The sequence below is a fragment of the Diabrotica virgifera genome, chromosome 9 (genome assembly GCF_917563875.1).
Source record: "Diabrotica virgifera virgifera chromosome 9, PGI_DIABVI_V3a".
In the NCBI taxonomy this organism is placed as follows: Eukaryota; Metazoa; Arthropoda; class Insecta; order Coleoptera; family Chrysomelidae; genus Diabrotica; species Diabrotica virgifera.
In genome coordinates, this window is record NC_065451.1 from 36481777 (window position 1) to 36499460 (window position 17684).

Genomic DNA, 17684 nt, shown 5'->3' on the forward strand with positions numbered 1-17684 from the left:
TTCCAGGTACATCTTTAGCTCTGTGGAACAGTTTCTATGGCTGTTATGTAAGTACATACCGATCACTAAAAACTTTGTATTATGTCTTTTAATCGCATACGATCTAATCAGGACTCCATCAACCCTTGACTAGTTAAGGATTGATGGTAGTATATATATATATATATATATATATATATATAAATAAAAAAATTTAATATCTTAAAAAATAATATCTGTTATCTTAAAAAAAAAAAAATATATATATATATATATATATATATATATATATATATATATATATATATATCAAATTATACACCAAGCACTTTTCATCTGATTGGTTGCTCCCAATGACTAAGTGTCTCATTTTTACATGCTATAGACTATTGAGTTCAGTACTATACAGTTGCTTGGCTTTATTGTGTGTGATTGAAACCAAGACAAAGTTGTTTTTTATGTTTTATATATATATATATATATATATATATATATATATATATATATATATATATATATATATATATATATATATATATATGTGTGTACATGTCTCTCGTTTTGTGTTTTTAGCTTGTAGTTTGTATTGAGAAGACTTTTTGTACTGGGCCTGATGATGAGTCATATATTGTAAGACTCGAAACCGGTTACCCCATGATTAAATAACAACTAATAAAAATACAAACTAAAGATTGCGAGTATTGACTCAATTACTATATCCAATTGTACAATGGACTCGCATTGGCAACCCTTTAATCATCTTCAAATTGAATGAGCATATTGAAATAGATGTAATCGTTTTGTTTGGACGGAAATTGAAGAACATAATATTGTCTTAAATTCATTTGAAATTGATCACCCCCTTTTAAAGTCTATTCATACCTGTTATTTCGATTTTTGAAGGATGTTTATTTTGGTTTTAATTACTATTTAGTAGATCTGTTCTAGTCAGATGATACTAAGATATAGATATCCATATATTAAATAGTGAACTTGCACATTTTTGATTTATTACCTAATAATGTTCAGTTTTGTTTAAAAATAGGATTTCCAAGATTTCACACCTCAAAAACTCAACCTTTTCAAACCATTTCAAACGAACCAAAAAGCGTGCGAACACTTGTGACGTCACATCATTACATTTTATATAATATACACCAGTTTATATAAAACACTCAATTAGTCAGAAATAGCAACTATCAAAATATTTATAAAACTGAGTGTCAAATGAATGCCAAACCTAATGAATTAATGGCGAGGACTTCAAATACTATAATGATATGACGTCACGACCAATGTGGGCGCGTTTTGGGCTACCTGCTATAATTTGAATTTTCTCTCTATTTTAATCGTCTTTAAGGGCCAAACTAAAGACAAAAAACTTTTTTTTCTTTGATATATGTTTAAATTATGTTCTGTTGTGATTTATAGCAATTTTTTCGAATTTAAAATTTTATGCAAATTCCCTATTAAATATTTACCTACTGTGTTTTAAAATAAATCGTATAAACTTTAAATTATTTCAGTTAGCACAAAAAGTTGAATTTTCCAATAAGATTCAACCAGCACGTTTACCAAATCAAGATGACCAATTACCAGAGGGGGCGCCTATTTTAGCTGCTGGTTGGGGACTAACCGAGGTATGAGATGAGTAAACACATGAACAAAATTAATACATTGCCGACATTAAAAACATATAATACACTGACCGGCAAAAAAAAGTGGCCGTCCTATTAACTTCATTAGAAGTTTTATGCACTGTTTCATATTGTAGGTATACTCAACATCTGTTTTAATTCACGTCAATATTATTTCACGTATTTGGTTGTGAAAGCTCAAAGAAGGTTATCCTTTTTTTTAGTGAAAGTTATTACGAATTAACTTAAGCAAAATTGTCTAATATCGGGTATTATGCACTAAAATATCTAAAAAACCAATACACTTCTAAATAAACTTGAAATCCAAAAAAATAAATGCTTAAGATTATGCCTAGGTTATTTAAAAACCACTCCAGTCCAAATATTGGAAAATGAAGCAGTGGAACGTCCATTGCATTTACGTCGCCAATTTGTCAGTGATAAATTTATAACTCGAATTCTGTCCAAAAAATGTAAATACCTTCAATACAAGATCTACATGAGCTCTCAGTTTTAGACCTCACTCATAAGTACTGGAGAACTAAAAAATCTATACCTTTGGTAGAAAGTTATCTAAGTACGGTAAAGTACAGTATAGTTATCTATAAAAGCCAAATTCCGCCTTACTACAGTGAAATGACAAAAAAATTATTTTCTAACAAGTTTAAACATGTTATTTAAACTCACATTTACCGCCAAATATATTTGATATACTTATTAGAGAAAAATGGTCAAATTTTCAGTACATATTTACCGATGGGTCAAAAGATGCAAATGGAACGGGCTGTGCAGTATTCCACGAAAATAAAAATTACCATCATCAATATAGCCGACCTATTGAATGCTCAATATACACAGCAGAAATGATTGCAGTAATGTTTGCTGTTCAGTATGCACTACTGAATCCAACTAGCAATTATGTTATATTTACTGACAGTAAAAGCGTGGTGGACAGATTAAGTAACATTCAAACCGTCAAACACATAAACCACATTGAATTGAATATACTTAAAACTCTGTTTGAAATTACACAATTAGAAGTAAATGTAACAATTGCTTGGATTAAGGGTCATTCGGGAATAAAAGGCAATGAAATAGTTGACAATTTTGATAAATCAGCTTATATGATCGGAGAAAAAATAAACAAAAATTTAATTCCAGCTTCAGATATTGATACTTTCAGCAGACAAAAACTTAAAAATAATTGGCAATTGTATTACAGAGAATGTAATACTAGCTCAAATTTTGCTCATTGTAACCCTAGGATATTCTGAAAAAGATGGTTTTACACAGAATATAACAAACATTTTATAAAGACCATTAATCGGCTGAGAGCCAATCATGCTCTTACGCCACCTTACATGCATAGAATCGGCTTGTCAGATACTCCCAATTGTACTTGTGGCAAAATCGGAGATCTAACACATGTCATATTAGAGTGTCATTTACACATAAATAACATAAACGACCTTTATAAGGAATTAAAAGATTTAAAATGTTTTCCCAATAAACCTTAATACTTCAATATTTACAAATGATATGTAAGTTCTTCATCTCATTTATAAACATGTTAAATTATGTAAATACAAGTTGTAAACGTAATATGTACTAAATAGGCATAATTTGTTAATGTGGTTTGAAAAAATTAAAAGAAAAAATAATATATAAAAAACATAATACAATAATAACAAAAAAAAATAAGAAAAAAAATAGAAACAAAATAAAAAAGAATAGAAAAATAAAAAAAGAAGTACAAAAATGTGTTTCGCACAAATTAAAATATATATTAAAAAACACAGTAAAATAATTTAAAAAAACAAAATAAAAAAACAACTCAATGTACCATGTATATATAAAAATAATATTGTAGTATGTAATCATTCTTCTTTATTTATGTATTAATAATAGATTCTAGAAGTTTGACTGGCTTCGAATGATTAGTTTTAAAAAAGCTGGAGTTAAAATCGAATAAAGAATTTTTGTAGTTTGGTAAAAAATTCCATTTTCTTCAAAATAGAAAGATTGGCATCAGAGATACAAAAAATGTTTAAATATGAAATTGTAGGTTATTTAATTCCCAAGAACTTGGTTTGAAAAAATCTTTTCTACGGCAAAAATTGAGTGAATCGTAAATGAGTATTATCGAAAAACGTTGATTTTTTGGATATAAAACTAACACTATCGATAGCGAATAAATCGAAAACTATTAATTTTATCAAAAAAATGTATGGATCATGTTTTACTTAGAACGAATGATTTTATCAACTTTGCGGTCAAAATCAAAGAAAAAAATAATATATAAAAAAACATAATACAATAATAACAAAAAAACATAAGAAAAAAAATAGAAACAAAATAAAAAAGAATAGAAAAATAAAAAAAGAAGTACAAAAATGTGTTTCGCACAAACTAAAATATATATTAAAAAACACAGTAAAATAATTTAAAAAAACAAAATAAAAAAACAACACAATGTACCATGTATCTATAAAAATAATATTGTAGTATGTAATCATTCTTCTTTATTTATGTATTAATAATAGATTCTAGAAGTTTGACTGGCTTCGAATGATTAGTTTTAAAAAAGCTGGAGTTAAAATCGAATAACGAATTTTTGTAGTTTGGTAAAAAATTCCATTTTCTTCAAAATAGAAAGATTGGCATCAGAGATACAAAAAATGTTTAAATATGAAATTGTAGGTTATTTAATTTCCAAGAACTTGGTTTGAAAAAATCTTTTCTACGGCAAAAATTGAGTGAATCGTAAATGAGTATTATCGAAAAACGTTGATTTTTTAGATATAAAACTAACACTTTCGATAGCGAATAAATCGAAAACTATTAGTTTTATCAAAAAAATATATGGATAATATTTTGCTTAGAATGAATGATTTTATCAACTTTGCGATCAAAATATAATAAAAATTTCCTCCGAGATGGGGGGGCAACCACACCCATGGTAAAAGCGCCTTTCGGCATCGTATAGATTTTGATCCGTGGACTATCCACTACTTATTCTTGAATTTTCATCCATTCTGTAAAAATTGCGAGGTGAGAAGCTTTGGCTCTTGGACTAATATACTGGTGAGCATTCAGGAAGTCGTTGATAAAATTAAGTTCAGTTCGAGCTTCAAATGAGATTCCAGCCCAAACCATGACACCACCACCGGCAAACTTTCTTCTCTGGGACATAGAAGCTTAGGCATATCTTTCATTTCTCCATCTCCAAACCTTCTCTCCTCGGCTGATTCGGCTCCAATCCTGTATATCCCAGTGTTGATGTTGTCGAGCAAAAAATAATCGATTTCTACAGTATCTGGCTGGGTTGTAATTCGGGAACAATAGACTGCCTCCTTTCTATTAGTCATCTTCCATTGAGGCGTCTTCTAACCGTTCTCTCACCTACATTCACATTTAGAATCTCCTGCAGACGGTTTTTTGCAGCAATTGCAGTGGAATGGCGATTTCTTAAAAGTTCCATCACAAAAAAACGATTATCCCTTTGTGAGGTAACTCTTCCACGACCGGAACCAGGTCGACATTAGTATGTGCCAATCTCCATAAAGCGATGGAAAGCTCTCTGTACTGTAGTTCTCGGAATACCTAAAGTTTCGGATATATAAATTTGACCTCTTCCGTCTTGTATCAATGCAATAATTCGAGAAACATCTACTGTAGATGACACCATATCTTAATTATTCAGACATAATGTTTTCAACTTAGAAGATAAACAGCGACTACAAAAAACAACAACATAGACGTCAAAACTATCACAAACTATCAAAATCAAGCATACATGATCGCAATAAATATATCGCAAAAATTGAGACGCAACATGAAAAAATGCATAAAACTTCCAATGAATTTTTATTTTCGGAAATTTATAAAGTGGCCACTTCTTTGCCGGTCAGTGTATATTTAATATGCATCCAGAATGGTTCACACAGATCACACATTAGTTTATTATCTTTATTATTTTTAATAAAACACCCTACAAATTAATATAACAATTAGGGTTAAAAGTATGATAGAACAATTTGAAAAAGACTACATACACACATATAATTAATAAAAGTCCTGTTTTTGTATTAAAATTCGTTTTTAAAAACAAAAAATTTATAATTTGGTATAATTTACTAATACTGATGGCAAAAAAATGCAACGCCTAGAAAGACAAATATTTTTTAAATAGTTATTTATGGAAGTATACATTATAATTTTCTTATTATTTGATAACACTCCTTGATTTTCTTTACACTCAGTTACTCTATGTAATTGATCATGTAGTGATTATTTTATTGTAATATATAAAACCAGAGATGTAAATGAAAGAAAAGCAGAGAATAAGAATAGGAGTATGCAAAAAACTGAATGCGAAACAATAAGAAGTTACAAACTAAATGACAAACGAGTAGCTAACACATTCAAAGAATTAGTCGAACAAAAATTAGGGACTACTTCAATAGAAGAGATAAAAACGTAGTAGTCCAGGGCGCATCTGTTTTGAGATGGACGTTGAGAGGTGACTCAAATTTTTTTGCAGAAATTGCTTGAAAATAATTCAAATAATAATATTTGAGTTATCCTCCCACTCAAAATGGTCCGCAACATTGTTTAAATAATCAAAATGTCAAAATATGAAGGAAAAATTCGATTTTTTTATTGGTTTTTTGATTATAACTTTAAAACTATTCATTTCTGAGAAAAGTTGTACTAACATAAAAGTTGCCTAATTAAATTTTCTATAATATAGAACTGGCTACAAATTTAAAAAATAGTCACCCTTGTTGCAAAATAGCAATAATTGCGAAAAAGCGATACAAAAACAAGTATTTGCATTTTACGCTTTTCAACAATTTATGCTACACTTAGGACCTTCATATTTTACCAAAAAAAACTATATGATATATTTAAACAACACTGTAAATTTCATTAAGATCGGTTCAATAGATTTTGCAAAATAAATTTTGCAATCCAGCTTTCGCAAAAAAAATTCATTTTTTTAAAATGTTGCAGGACTGAAAATAAAGCAGATAGCAAGTTGAAGTTTTTTTTGCTTATAGAAGTGTACTGTGCCTTTCATTTGCAATTTGCAAAATTAAAATAGATTAACTACCACGGCGTCAGGAATTTTTTTAAAATAAACATTAATTATTGGTGCTACGCGCAGGACAGCGGTGTTCGATTCACACAAGTTGATTTCCACCAAAATTTCTTCCAATCTTTATCTAACACATTATTTTCTTACTCTATAATTTGTTGTATTTAAATATTTTAATTCCACAAAAATAAAACTAATTTTATTATTGTTTGTGAAATATTGTTTAAACCATTGCATATGTTTAAAAATAATAAACTTTTATTCTGTAAGTTAAAATATATGAACAAAGAAAGTTTTTGCTAATAAAACGTGTTATTTCAAAGGAGAGCGTATTTGTTTTTATTTTGCAATAAACAAATTTATTTATTTATATCGAAATATAATAAAAATTAAAATGTATCAATCATTATCAAAGGTCATTGGAATGCCCCATCAGAGCAAACTATCCGCTGTCCTGCGCGTAGCACCAATAATTAATGTTTATTTAAAAAAATTCCTGGCGCCGTGGTAGTTAATCGATTTTAATATTGCAAATTGAAAATGAAAGGTACAGTACACTTCTATAAGCAAAAAAATTTCAACTTTCTATCTGCTTTATTTTCAGTCCTGTAACATTTTGAAAAAATGAATTTTTTTTTGCGAAAGCTGGATTGCAAAATTTATTTTGCAAAATCTATTAAACCGATCTTAATGAAATTTACAGTATTGTTTTACTATATAATAAAGTTTTTTTGGGTGAAATATGAAGGTCCTAAGTGTAGCATAAATGGTTGAGAAACGTAAAATACGAATACTTGTTTTTGTTTGTTTTTTTTTTCGCAATTATTGCTATTTTGCAACAAGGGTGACTATTTTTTAAATTTTTAACCAATTTTGTATTGTAGGACATTTAATTATACAACTTTTATGTCAGTACAACTTTTCTCGGAAATAAATACTTTTAAAGTTATAATCAAAAACGGAGAAAAAAATCGAATTTTTCCTTAATTTTTTGACATTTTGATTATTTAAGCAATGTTCCGGACTTTTTTGAGAGGGAGGATAACTCAAATATTAATATTTGAATTATTTTCAAGCAATTTCTGCAAAAAAATTTGAGTCACCTCTCAACGTCCAAATGTACTAATATTTTTACAGATGCGCCCTGGTCTATAGAGCATTCCTGGGTTATATACAAGAAAGCAATCTTAGAAGCGGCAAAGGAAGCTTGTGGAACCTGTAGAACCGTCAAAAACAAGAAACAAACATCTTGGTGGACAGACAATGTGAAAAATGCTATTAAAAATAAGAAAACCGCTTGTAAAAAATACTTTTATAGGCCAATAGGAACGAAACTAGTTATGAAGAGTACAAGAAACAAAGGAAAAAAGCAACGGAACTAGTTTCAGAGGCAAAAAAAAAACAAGTTGGGCAGAATTTGGAAAGAAAATGGAACAAAATAGCAAAGAAAACCAAAAGCTGTTTTATAAAATTCTTAAATCGTTCAGGCAGGATAAAAAAGAAACAAATAGATATATTAGAGATTCAGAAGGAAAAGTGTTAACCGAAAACAAAGAAATAATGAGCAGATGGAAAGAGTATTTTCAAGAACTTCTGGAAGCAACGCATACAGATACAATGGAGGAGGAAGTAGGAAACCTACTGAAACAGGGAGAAACAGGTGAGAAAATGTTAGAGGATGCTATTAAATGGCTAAAAAAATGAAAAGCACTTGGGTTTGATAGAAAAACGAACGAAATGTTGAAGCACATGGGTAAGAAAGGCAATGGATGTAACTCCTGGAGGTTTTTAATGAAATATGGAAGAAAGAGATAATTCCAAAAGATTGGGAAATGGCGCTGATTTTGCCCATTTACAAGAAAGGAGACAAGAAATGTTACAGTAATTATAGAGGAATTTCTTTACTATGCACGTCTATGAAAGCCTTCGAAAAAATAACTGAGAGGCGACTTAAGAAAATTGAAAGTTCACTGCACGAAGCACAAAGTGGATTCCGTAAAGGAAAAATACCCAGGACCACGTATTCACATTGAAACAAATAATAGAAAAAGTTATCCCACAAAACCAGACAGCATCACTGGCATTTATAGATTTGGAGAAGGCTTTTGATAAGGTGAAGAGGGATAAATTGTGGGAAATACTGAAGAAAAAAGGTGTAGAGGACAAAACATTAACTGTGATTGAGAGCTTATAATCCGGTCAAAGACATCAAAATGCTTGGCAAATAACAAAAATTGCCGGAGAGCCAAATTTTGGTGGAGAGCTAGGGTATACCATAACAAATAAAGTTTAAAAAGTCCCCATCGATCCCATGTGTGCGTCAAAAGTTATTAGGGGTCAAAGGTCAAAATTTGAGATTTTTTGGATTTTTTTCGAAAACGGTAAGATTTATCAGAAAAAAACCTTAAACCAAAGTTGTAGATCTTAAAATTCTCTACAAAAATAGTCCTTATTATTTTTTTCCTAAGAGTTGCCATTCCTGAGATATCGCGATTCAAAGAGTCACATTATACATGATATGCACACGTTTCCACACCACCTGTGAGGTAGTGTAGTCGGCGCGTTTTTTTACCGTGGTTTCCCCTGTAGGCCTACTCCACTAACTGTTTTGACAATTTTAGGATAATTTAAGGAAACAATACCGGTCAAGTTCTAGATATTACCTTATTATTGATATTGATTATTGATATTGCTATTGATTATTAGGTTAACTATTGTTTTGATTTCTTTAGATATTTTAATCAGATTCATATTCTTGAAAGTCTACTTCAACAGTCAAGTCTTCTTCGATTTCATCTTCTTCCTCTTCCTCTTGCTGGATGTTCAAAAATTATTCAAATGTGACTGAGTCATTGGTCTCTTCATTAAAATCACAGGAGTCTTCCTCTGTTGTACTAAACTGGACATTTGAGCAAGACTGACCTTGGCAGTTGGTACACACTAGAGAACACAGCAACCCGACTTTTTTACATCCACATTTGGCACTACATACAACCTTTTTTCAATTGCAAAAAATAGTGTTAAGGAGTTTTTCTGGAGCAGGTGGGAGTAAGGTTTTCATCGGTTCCAGAGTATTATCTATTAATTTCCAACCCCAGTCTTCTGGATTCAGTTCATTGCCTAGCCATGTTTGAACTTGATAATATACTCAATACAAATGTTGAAAAGCAGATGCTGATGTTGGAGGAAGACATGAAAGTTGTACTTGTTTCTTGTTTCGCGTATTTTTTACAAAAGTTAAGTATCGGTATTTATCAAGAAAAATAATTTTTTTGAGCTCCATAAACCGCAAGAAGAAAGCGAATTCCTTCGGTTATCGCATGTAAAAATAAAATGTACTTTTGGCATTTGGGATAAGCCGATAAACTATTCGAAGAATATATCTCTGTTCGCTGTTGAACCCTTCCAGGTTTCAGAAAATAAATAAATTTATCTACTGGAGTCCTTGCAGTAATCACTACCAACAAATCAACACCTTCACCAACTACAATTGTTGTGTTTGTTGCCTTAAATTTTTCAATTGCTGTCTCAATTATAAGGACATCTGCGTCATTTTTAGCTTGTTTCACTTCAATATTCGCAGCTGTTAATTTGTCAGTTAACATTTCAGCTTTCTTCTTGCGGTTTATGGAGCTCCAAAAAAATTATTTGTCTTGATAAATACCGATACTTAAATTGTGTAAAAAATACGCGAAACAAGAAACAAGTACAACTATCATGTCTTCCTCCAACATCAGCATCTGCTTTTCAACATTTGTATCGAGTATATTATCAAGTTCAAACATGGCTCGGCAATGAACTGAATCCAGAAGACTGGGGTTGCAAATTAATAGATAATACTCTGGAACCGATTAAAACCTTACTCCCACCTGCTCCAGAAAAACTCCTTAAGAGGAAACAGTAGCGATCAACAGGTAGCCAAAACGCGTTCCAAGATTGCGGCTGTAATTTTGAATATTTTTTCGAGATATTTGGCACACGTATTCGTAATATAATAAAGAATGGCGGTACAGAGCCCAATTTGAAGAATATATTAATATGTGGAAATTACTCTGTAATTAATTACAATATTAAAAAAACGAGCCTGTACCGCCATTAAGAAGAACAAATAAATGCACTTTCTTCAAATAAACTTTTTTATCCGATGCCTAGATTTTGTGTCATTTTGGAACTACTAAAATTTTTTATTTCATTAGTAGTTCCAAAATGGTATTTTTTTGTTCTTCTTAATGGCGGTACAGACTCGTTTTTTTAATATTGTATTTAATTACAGAGTAATTTCCACATATTAATATATTTTTTAAATTGGGCTCTGTACCGCCATTCTTTATTATATTACGAATACGTGTGCCAAATATCTCGAAAAAATATTCAAAATTACAGCCGCAATCTTGGAACGCGTTTTGGCTACCTGTTGATCGCTACTGTATCACCTTAACACTATTTTTGCAATTTCAAAAAAGGTTGTAGTGCCAAATGTGGATGTAAAAAAGTCGGGTTGCTGTGTTCTCTAGTGTATACCAACTGCCAAGGTCAGTCTTGCTCAAATGTCCAGTTTAGTACAACAAAGGAAGACTCCTGTGATTTTAATGAAGAGACCAATGACTCAGTCACATTTGAATAATTTTTGAACATCCAGCAAGAGGAAGAGGAAGAAGATGAAATCGAAGAAGACTTGACTGTTGAAGTAGACTTTCAAGAATATGAATCTGATTAAAATATCTAAAGAAATCAAAACAATAGTTAACCTAATAATCAATAGCAATATCAATAATCAATATCAATAATAAGGTAATATCTAGAACTTGACCGGTATTGTTTCCTTAAATTATCCTAAAATTGTCAAAACAGTTAGTGGAGTAGGCCTACAGGGGAAACCACGGTAAAAAAATCGCGCCGAGTACACTACCTCACAGGTGGTGTGGAAACGTGTGCATATCATGTATAATGTGACTCTTTGAATCGCGATATCTCAGGAATGGCAACTCTTAGGAAAAAAATAATAAGGACTATTTTTGTAGAGAATTTTAAGATCTACAACTTTGGTTTAAGGTTTTTTTTTATAAATCTTACCGTTTTCGAAAAAAATCCAAAAAATCTCAAATTTTGACCTTTGACCCCTAATAAATTTTGACGCACACATGGGATCGATGGGGACTTTTTAAACTTTATTTGTTATGGTATACCCTAGCTCTCCACCAAAATTTGGCTCTCCGGCAATTTTTGTTATTTGAAATGTCTATATAGACCGGGTTATTATATAAGAACAAGAATAGTGTCATTTGGAGAAACAACATCTCGGATATCCTTGTAACTAGTGAAGGACTGAAACAAGGAGGAGCCCACTATTATTCAATATATTTATGGACGAAATCATCAGAGCCTGTTCAAACAAAGCGAAGAAAATAAAAGTAGGGTACAAAAATTTACAAATGGTGAGGATTTCGGAGGGAGCATTTTCATACGATGTGATAATAGCTGCAGAAAGTGCACAAGACCTCCAAAGTAAAATGAAAATCTGGAATGAAACACTAAAAAGATATGAAATGATTTTAAATAAAGAGAAAACCAAAGTAATGAAGATAGGAGACAATCAAAAATGAGCATTTCAATTGAGGGAAGAAAATTAGAACAAGTCGACATGTTTGAGTATTTGGACACTAATATAGAGGATTCAGGAGATAAAGAAATGGAAATCAATTCAAAAATAGAAAAGCTATGAAAATGTACTATCTGATGAACAGGGGTTTAATAGATAAAAAAAAATTTCACGGAAAACCAAGATGAATGTATACAAGACGATATTCAGACCAATCCTCACTTTCGGTTGCGAATCGTGGGTATTAAAAAATGGACAGAAAAGTAAATTACATGCCACCGAAATGAAATACCTGAGAAGAGTGAGAGGAGTTACGAGAAGAGACAAAATTAGAAATAATGTAATACGGGAAGAGCTAAACATCCAACCCTTGATCTAATTTATCGAACAGAAACAGCTAAGTTGGTGGGGACATCTGCAACCTACGGAAGACCAACGACAGGTTACAAGAGTATGGGAAGCCAAAACATGGAAGAAGGCAAAGAGAGGAAGACCTAAAAAGACCTGGGAAAAAACAGGTGGGGAACTGCTGGTAAGAAGAGGAACCACTTGGAATGAATCAAGAAGAAATGCAAAAAATAAAAAAGAATGGCGAAAATTTGTATACCAGTAATGGTATACTAGCTGCAACACACCATTAGATGGTATAAGTGTCTCCTGATTATATAATATATACTCTATGTAATTGATCGAATTGAGTGGTCTATATCATATTTCTGAATACCCATCCAGATTATTCTTATGGCATGCCACAGGTCTTATAAGTTTGCTGGAAGACCTGGCCATCGATTTAGCTTTCAACCTCCCGTATCCCACACATGCTCGATTGATGACAAAGCAGCTGATCTTGATGGTCAGTCTAAAGCTAAAGTATATATTATTGTGTTTTCAATTTATCAAAGGCAAAATGAAAATTAAATTAAATTTTTTTAAAATAACGCGGGCACATAAATTTGATACACCCTGTATATTGATCTGTAAATATTTATTAGAATTTAGTTTGGATGTAAGTGGATTTCTATTTCAATGAGCTTTCCGATGAACCATTAAAGACTTTTGTGAATAATTAAAGTGAAAAGGACGATGTATTTAGTTTTAAAATGGAAAAAGATTGTTTACTACGGGAACTATAGAATCCACAGGTAGAGGTAATTATCATTTTCTAGAAAAATGGTTTAAAAGAAAGTTTGGAATTTTAATATCTTTGTTTCAACCCAAGTAAATGTTGTAGAATTCACCGAAAGTAATTAGGATGGTCGGAATAATTTAGAAGGAATGACTGTTTGTTTGTCGAATGGAAAAGAGAAATGTTTCTGATTCTTGGCAATTTGGAAGGGGAAAAGTGGTTTGAATGTTGAGTGAATTGGAAAAAGAAGTCAGGATGTTATTGGCATCGCTGAGGAGCAGTTCGACGTTTTCGTGGATAAGTAGTTAGCAAGTACCAGTGGTTGTTTGATAGGGGAAAATAGTGCTGAAAAGTGGAACGAGAGACAGATCAAATTGAGACGAAATACCTCTTTGGTTCTGTATTATTGTGAGAAGGAGAGCAGAGAATTTTTGGAGTTTGTGTGAACCAAGTACTGGTCAAAAGAGGCTTTGGCTCGTTGGAGAATTGGTGCTGGTATGCTGATAGTTTTGAAGCTGGAGAACGGAGAGGGCTTTGATGAGTAGCCTTTAACATAGTCAACGAGGGAGAGCTGTTTTGGGTCACGAGAAGACATCAGAGTGAGTGAAGAAAAAGGTCAGTCAATTTATGTGAAAGATATTTTTATGTTCGGAAACTAAAAGTTTGAGTAAAAAGCATATGAATTAAAATTCCAATATTTCAAAAAGTAAATAGGAAGTATAGGTAATTTTGCAAATACACAAATTTGTTTTGTTTAGTTTCTTTTACCAAAGTCATCGGGAACAAACCGATACATTGTTTTTTTTAACTAGAATAAATTTAAGTGGTAAAAATTTCATTCGGACATCTGTGTCCACAGGTTTTAGATTTGATAGATTTTTAGAGTATTGATTTTGATAAATAAAAGACAATTCTCTATGTTTATTTTATATTTTTGCTTTATTTCTTTTTCCCATTTACCACGAGATAAACCACGAGAGAAGATAAGTATAACGTAAGATAATTTAGACATTTTTTTAATATCATAAAAAGGCAACCTGAGATTTTTTATTCATTTTTTATGTATGATTTGCGACAATTAAATAATTAATCAAATAAATAATAATTAATATAAAATTAATGAGAAGCAGATCATATACCAGATAAGAACCAAAATGTCACTGGTACCCCATGCAAACGCCCTTCCGGCGGCTAAGTCTTCATAAATTTTTCAATTTTTTTTTGTGCAGATCTCTACTGGATTAGTTATCTTCACTGAATAGATTTATGCAGTGAACAAAAAACTTTATAAAATTTTTCTGTCGAAGATTTTATTTTATACAGTAAATATATTTTCAGGTAAATGGGACTGCTGCATCAGATGTTCTCAAAGCAGCCAAAATAGAAGTTCTACCACATACAACTTGCAATATCCTAAAATTGTTACGCAAAGTAATATGTGCTGGAAATAGAACAAACGGTGTTTATATGGTAAATCAAATTTAAATAAGTATTTTTATAACTCCGTGTGCCCTTTCTAGAAAAATAATATTTGTCTGCAAATGAACTAACATTGTGTGATTCTATCACCAGTTTCCCATCACACGGAGTAGTTTACCCTCAATGCTAGATTATTCTTTAAAGAAGCTTCCTACTCCAGGGTAATAAGTTAGAAATAGACCATGTTTGGGACACTCAAAGATCCAGGTAGCTGACTAATGTTTTAGATATTGTAGACCTATAGGAAGAAAACCTACCTGTTTCCTGCCTAGAGTTCGCGTCCGTTTTTTATTTATTAACAATTTAGTGCAAAAATCGCGATTTTTTTGATTTTTTGCACCCCATTCAAAAGCTAAATAGTTGACATAAAATTACAAAATTTAATTTTTTAGAACATTAAAAAACCTTCAAAATGCCCATTTTTGAAAATTAAATAGTTAATTTGTTGCTACCCAAACTGCAAAATAAGTGAAAATTGTTATTTGTTAATGACTTTTACTAAAACTACCTCAGAACTTTAGTGTTTCACCCAAAGTTGGGTATTGGGGTACTTAACAGACCCTCAAAATTTGAGACCGATCCATTAATTAGTTTAAGAGTTATTCTAATTGTTTATCCCAAAGACCTTTATTTTGCAATAACATAAGACAAAAAATAATGAAGATAGGGCAATTCTGCGTATGCCAAATGTAAGTAGAAAAGTGATGCTATCAAAATGTACTAAAAAAAGATAAAAATTTTTCTAATATAGTCAAAAATCCTAATGCCAAATTTGTGAAATTTTGTAGTTTATAACCATTTAGAATAACTTTAAAAATATTGTCCGTAGAAAAAATCATTTTGCATATTAGAAAAGCTGGTATTTTACAATTTTTAAAAATGCAGTTCAATTGGTGACTAGTCGTGGTAAGTGAAGGGGGAGCTGGGAGCCGACAAATGCATGAGTTCAAAAACTAAAAAAGGCAATTTAAAACTACTATAATTTTCTATATTTTCTTTTTTTAATTTGTATGTAATTTTTCTGTACATAACAAATATGCAATTTGTCTAGACATTTATTAATTAATAAACAGTCAAATTTGTTTAAACAATTTTTGAAAAAATAATTTTTTCCCAAAAATTCATGATTTTAATCATACTATCGTTATTAATCATAGAAAAATTCAGCTATACTTTAATAAATAATTTATCTTCAATAAATAATTATCTAACAACAATCATTTCTTTATTAAAGTGCACTTTAACTTTTCTATGATCATTAATGGTACTATGATTAAAAAAACAGATTTTTGTAAAAAAAATATTTTTTCAAGAATTGTTTAATCAAATTACACTGTTTATTAATTAATAAATTTACAAACACAATACATATTTGTAATGTACGTAGAAATTACATACAAATTAAAAAAATAAAGATAAAAATCCATTGAGTTGATGCGGAGATACAGAAAATTATATTCGTTTGAAATTGCTTTTTCGGTATTTTAACTCGGTGGATTTGTAGGTTCCCCCTAGTAATCGTTTGAACTACATTTTTGAAAAATCGTAGAGAGTGCTGTGAAGGTACAATGTTTGTGCAAATTTTTTAAGAAAAAATACAAATCCCATTCTTTAAAATGGCATTAATGAGATTCCTTAATTATTATAAACAAATTAGCTGTGAATTAAAAAAAACATAAGGCTAACTTTGTCCCAAATGAACCCAGGCTAAATTTTTTTATTTGAAAATTCGTGTTAAAATACTGTCTTTTCGAATATATAAAAAGATTTTTTCTACGGACAACATTTTAAAGTTATCCCAAATGTTTATAAACTACAAAATTTCAAAAATTTGGCATTAGGATTTTTGACTATATTAATTATTTTTTATATTTTTTAATACATTTTGATACTACTCTCACTTCTACATTCATCTGGCATACTCAGAATTGCGCTATCTTCACTATTTTCTGTCTTATATTATTGCAAAATAAAGGTCTATGGGATAAACAAATACAATAACTCTTAAACTAATTAATGGATCGTTCTCAAATTTTGAAGGTCTTTGGGTGAAACACTAAAGTTCTAAGGTAGTTATACTAAAAGTTATTATCAAATAACGATTTTCACTTATTTTGCAGTTTGCGTAGCAATAAATTAACTTTTTACCTTTCAAAAATCGGCATTTTGAAGGTTTTTCAATGTTCTAATAAACTGAATTTTGTAATTTTATGTCAACTATTTAGCTTTTGAATGGCGTGCAAAAAATCGAAAAAATCTCGATTTTTGCACTAAATGGTTAATAATTAAAAGACGGACGCGAACTCTAGGCAGGAAACAGGTAGGTTTTCTTCCTTATAGGTCTACAATAACTAAAAAAGTAGTCAGCTACCTGGATCTTTGAGCGTCCCGAGAAAATTCTTATTACTCTGGACTATCCTCTTCTAGTGCCGACGCCACTAATGAATGTTGGCTATAGCTATAACTCTATAACCATTGCAAATTCGTCTCTACCTTCTGCTTTTCTGAAAAGCGTCTGTATGTTTAAACCGGTCCAGTCGCGAATGTTTTTCAACAAGGATATTTGTGTCTAATAACACCCCTTTTTTCTTTTCGATTTTACCCTTCATAATCAGCTGAAATGACTCATACGTCATTTCTAAGTATGTGCCCCAAATACTCTGTTTTTCTCTTTTTAATGGTGGTCAAAAGTTCTCTGTCTCTTCCCATTCTGTGCAACACCATTTCGTTCGTAATATGATCGGTCCCCGATATTTTCAAAAT

The 17684-nt window shown here is 30.7% G+C and overlaps 1 protein-coding gene across 2 annotated transcripts in view; it reads left to right on the forward strand.

The window, feature by feature from the left end:
* The window catches only part of LOC114329385 (transmembrane protease serine 4), a 110196-nt gene that overhangs the window by 17277 nt on the left and 75235 nt on the right, over positions 1-17684 (forward strand). Inside the window, exons 4-5 of one of the 2 annotated variants that reach the window (XM_028278464.2) lie at positions 1506-1619; positions 14781-14912. The exons of the other annotated variant lie outside the window; for it this stretch is intronic. Coding sequence (XP_028134265.1) covers positions 1506-1619; positions 14781-14912 — 246 coding nt within the window. The remainder of the gene's footprint in view (positions 1-1505; positions 1620-14780; positions 14913-17684) is intronic. 2 annotated transcript variants of the gene reach the window in all.